At 37.7% G+C, this 4,066-nt stretch overlaps 1 protein-coding gene across 1 annotated transcript; it reads right to left on the bottom strand.

Annotated features, from left to right (window-relative positions):
- Positions 1–2,299: 2,299 nt before the first annotated feature.
- LOC149199805 (uncharacterized) lies at positions 2,300–3,465 on the bottom strand. Its single transcript, XM_089399454.1, has one exon. The coding sequence runs from the start codon at positions 3,403–3,405 to the stop codon at positions 2,713–2,715; it is 693 nt and encodes a 230-aa protein (XP_089255580.1). The 5' UTR covers positions 3,406–3,465; the 3' UTR covers positions 2,300–2,712.
- Positions 3,466–4,066: the final 601 nt, after the last annotated feature.

Genomic DNA, 4,066 nt, shown 5'->3' with positions numbered 1-4,066 from the left:
CTGTTTTGCCACAGTATCTTAGCACAGGGAATCTACAATTGATTTCTGAGAACAAAGTATTACACACACCCACAAAAGCTTTGTATTCATTAAAATAAAACTGATGTTACAAAAATATTCGCTTTGTATTCATTAAAATAAAATTGTTGTTAAAAAATATTCTTCCTCTGCGTGAGCGATTACACCAAGAACTTCCACAAAAATACTCCGTTTCTTCTTGCACAAAATTACACTATTGTGTGTGTAAAAATTTTCATTTACTGCTCTGAAAAATTTCATTACATATGCCCTGCTGTTACATACATTTTAACCAAAAGAAATTCATACTCACACTGTTGTGCATTCTTCCCTTTTGTTTACACTCACAAGTTGCCCCTGTTTTCTTTTGCATACGCGCTGTTGCGTATTCCAAACTCCAAAACCAAAAAAAACATTACATTACATAGGTTAAAACAACAAAACAAAAACTTATGGCTTTTACCTTTTCTTGTCCAGTAAAACAAGAATTACATCCGTGCACAAAAAAAATTAAAATTAAAAACATTTACCTCTGAGACACTCCAATTTAATAACTCTTGGTTGCTGCTATGAGAGACACTCCAATTTAATCCCTCACGGTCGTCTACCGCTCACAGTTGCCGAAGATCATATTCTAGGCGCAATATATTGTTAAACCAGATTTTCTTAGAGGTCTCCAAAGTGTAAGTATTTCACTATAAGCAAAAGCTTTCAGAAAGGAATATTACCATGCCTTCTAGTCTCGAGACCAAATCATCAGATGAAGGATATGAGGACAACACGCCCCGCTTTCGTTTTCCCTCCTACAGACATTTTGCAGGGAGGCTCGTTGAGCCAGACCAGGAAATGGTTTGAAAATTCCTCTAGTTTACTGCACATAGTGATATTTACTACAAGATGTTTTGGGATTACTTCAACGATTTCGCATATACCTCCAACTCTGCTGCATTCTCCTAGAAAGCATCGAGCAAACTAAGGTGAATTATAACTGCAACATCCAAAATGTGCGGAAGATAGCATAATTCTATGATTCAAGAATTTCTCGTCCTTATCAAACTCGAAAATTCATTTGATGGTCCTTATGCATAACATTTCCAGAACATTCGACAACAATATGGGGATTTGCAGACCCAACTGGAACCTAATCTAGAAAACCTTGATGCAAAAGCTAAGGCAACGTATATACCTAAGAGAGATTTGTACACCAAAGCTAAGGCAACGTAGATACCTAAGAGAGATTTGTACACCATGAGACTAAGTGTTGCTCCACATGCACTGTGACAGCTCCACCATTTCAGGACCACCACCCAGAGCTAACACAGGCAGAACCATCCCTTGGTCAACAAGACAATCTTCACACTGCAGAGTTAGCCATCCCAAACAGGTTAATGTCTCATGATCCTCAGCTCGTCTCTCATACCAATTTAAACAAATTATTGAAAACTTTACTTGCACCTCACTCGTAAGACAATAAATCACACAGAATATTGCTCCACTAGCACTTACATTCACCAAACCAACAATAACAAAAGTCTATGGTATTATAATAATAACAGAACCATAACGTAGAATTTAGAAATTCACTAAACCAACAATAAAATAAATATATTGCATTACAACAATAATAGAACCATAAAATATAGAATTTAACAATTATAAAAGCTAGTGAGAACAAATCCTAATAACTGGCACTTACATTCACCAAACCAGCAATAACAAAATTATATTGCATTATAATAATAACAGAACCATAAAATATTGCATTATAATAATAACAGAACCATAAAATATAGGATTTAAAAATTCATAATATTGCTTCACTCACACTTACATTCACTAAACCAACAGTAACAGAGATATATTGCATTACAAAAATAATAGAACCATAAAATATAGAATTTAAAAATTATAAAAACTAGTGAGAACAAATTCTGATAATAAGAAATTTTAGATTTTCATAAATATATATATATATATATTAAAAAACATATAAGAATAAAAACAGAGTAAACAAATAGTTAAATGTTACAAATAAGAACCAAATGAAAACTGGATTTCATGCTAGTGAGTATGATATTTGAAAATATAAAAAACAGGTTAGTTAACGATGTGGTTTTACAACAAAATGAATCTATCCTTGCATTAATTATTACACAACACACTAACTATTGTTTTACTTGGAGGAGACATGATTAGCCATTATTGAATTGAAAGATGGTCAGCGGAGTAAAAAGAAGCCATTTGGAATCCCATTTAACAAGATTCTTACCTATTATTTGTATGTACATCAATTCCAGTATTACTTACATCTTGATCTCTACAAGAAAGCCTGCTAAATTGATTATAGTTAAGCACTGTTGCCAGGTCAAGTCTACCTCAATTCCATTACATTACCAGAAACGATTACCATGGCTGCTGGAAAAAAACGAAGACTGTGGAAAGAAGCATGTGTAGTACTGCACCACATATGTTGGCCGATCTATGGCGGAATTAATCGAACAAGGTGCTATTAAAAAGGAGCATCATAAATTGAACTGATCAAGAGCTAGAGTTGTTCTTCTTTCCCGATCTCTCAATCTTCATGAATCTGTTGCAGCCAATCCTGTGTATTATTGCACCACAAACCTTGGCCGATCTATGTCAGAATTAATCGAAGAAGGTGTTGTTGAAAAGGAGCACCATAAATTGAACTGATCACGACCTAGAGTTGTTCTTCTGTCCCGATCTCTTAATCTTCATGAATCTGTTGCAGCCAATCCTGTTATCATTCTCTTTGATACTCTCAAGCTTCGGTCTCCAACATTTGGCTCTGCACTTGACCAACTGGGCATAGTCTTTCTGCAATTCCGGAGTATTCAAGAGTCTACACTCGTCATATGCGGAATCCCCGTCCACTGAACGCCCGCGTTTGTCAGCATTAAGCCTTACGTCTTCCATAAGCTTTGAAATAAACTCCGGACAGACTCTGATCCGAAGTCCTTCGTCCACATCGCTCTTCTGCAGCTCAAACGGCTGGCAGAGAAGGGACGCGCGTTCAATACTGCGAAGTGGGGCTGCTAGAGGAGAAGTGGGCGTAGGTGGAACGTTCTGGGCCGGCGGCGATATTAGGGATGCCAGCGACAAGAGAGTTAAGGGAGAGTGGAAGAAGTGTTGCGGCAGAAGGAAGTAGTTGTTTCCCATCTCCAGTTGGTCGTCTGGAGAAAGGACAGGCGTTTTCTGCCCTATGTACAGAGACCCGGAATGACAGACTAAATGTTCAGGGAAATCCTCAATAATGTGCGCAACCCTGAGGGGTTTATGAAGGATATGAACCGTGCCGTCAGACTGAACCAGCTGGATGATTTCATTGATATTTCCCACCGTGAGGCAGCAGATATGGTTGCCCATATTTAATTTGGTTTGTGATCAGCAAGCAGAACATGGAGATGTGAGGACGGAAGGAAGAAGTTGTGTGTTATGGAAACTGGTTTTGTGTGTTATGGAAACTGTAAAACCAGTGGTTATAGAAGGGAATGGAGAAGAGAGACGTGAAGGAGTAGAGAAGATCGAGTCAACGAGCCGACCATTCTTGGTATTCTCTTAATAATATTTTTTCATCATTTTGCCATTGCGTGAGCCCATTTTACTAAAAGCGGATTCCTTTTCTGAATTCGAAGTCTCACACTACTGCGTTGACTAGAACAACATTAGGGGATTGGTCTCGGTTGAATTTTTATTAAGCATGTGAGCTTAGAACGGATTTTTAGTATGGACTTTTCAGTTTTGTTTACTAAGATAATAAACCTGGAATGAAAGGTGTTCTTTGAGTATGTCAAAAGCCAGATTGGAATCAATTGCCCTTCCAAGATTACGGCCTACGCGCATCATTGTCATCGTCAATGGAAGATGAGGTTGACAGCGCGGAACCACGGGCGGCATCCCACTTCTTGAAGATATAATTCGGAGCTCTTCGAGGGGTTTTGCCAAGTCTTCCATTTGAATCTCTTGATTACGGGCAAAGTTGTATTACCAAATTCGGGAAAAACATAATCATTAATTTACGGCATTA

This window comes from Pinus tabuliformis, chromosome 2_1 (genome assembly GCF_031772625.1).
Source record: "Pinus tabuliformis cultivar Carrire ecotype Pingquan chromosome 2_1, CPIR1, whole genome shotgun sequence".
NCBI classification, from domain to species: domain Eukaryota; kingdom Viridiplantae; phylum Streptophyta; class Pinopsida; order Pinales; family Pinaceae; genus Pinus; species Pinus tabuliformis.
Note: the sequence above shows the minus strand (reverse complement) of the source record. Positions and strands in the feature narration are given on the sequence as shown.

What these genes read in the sequence shown, in the direction of transcription:
- LOC149199805 (XM_089399454.1), bottom strand. Translation starts at nt 3,405, where the DNA reads ATGGGCAACCATATCTGCTGCCTCACGGTGGGAAATATCAATGAAATC.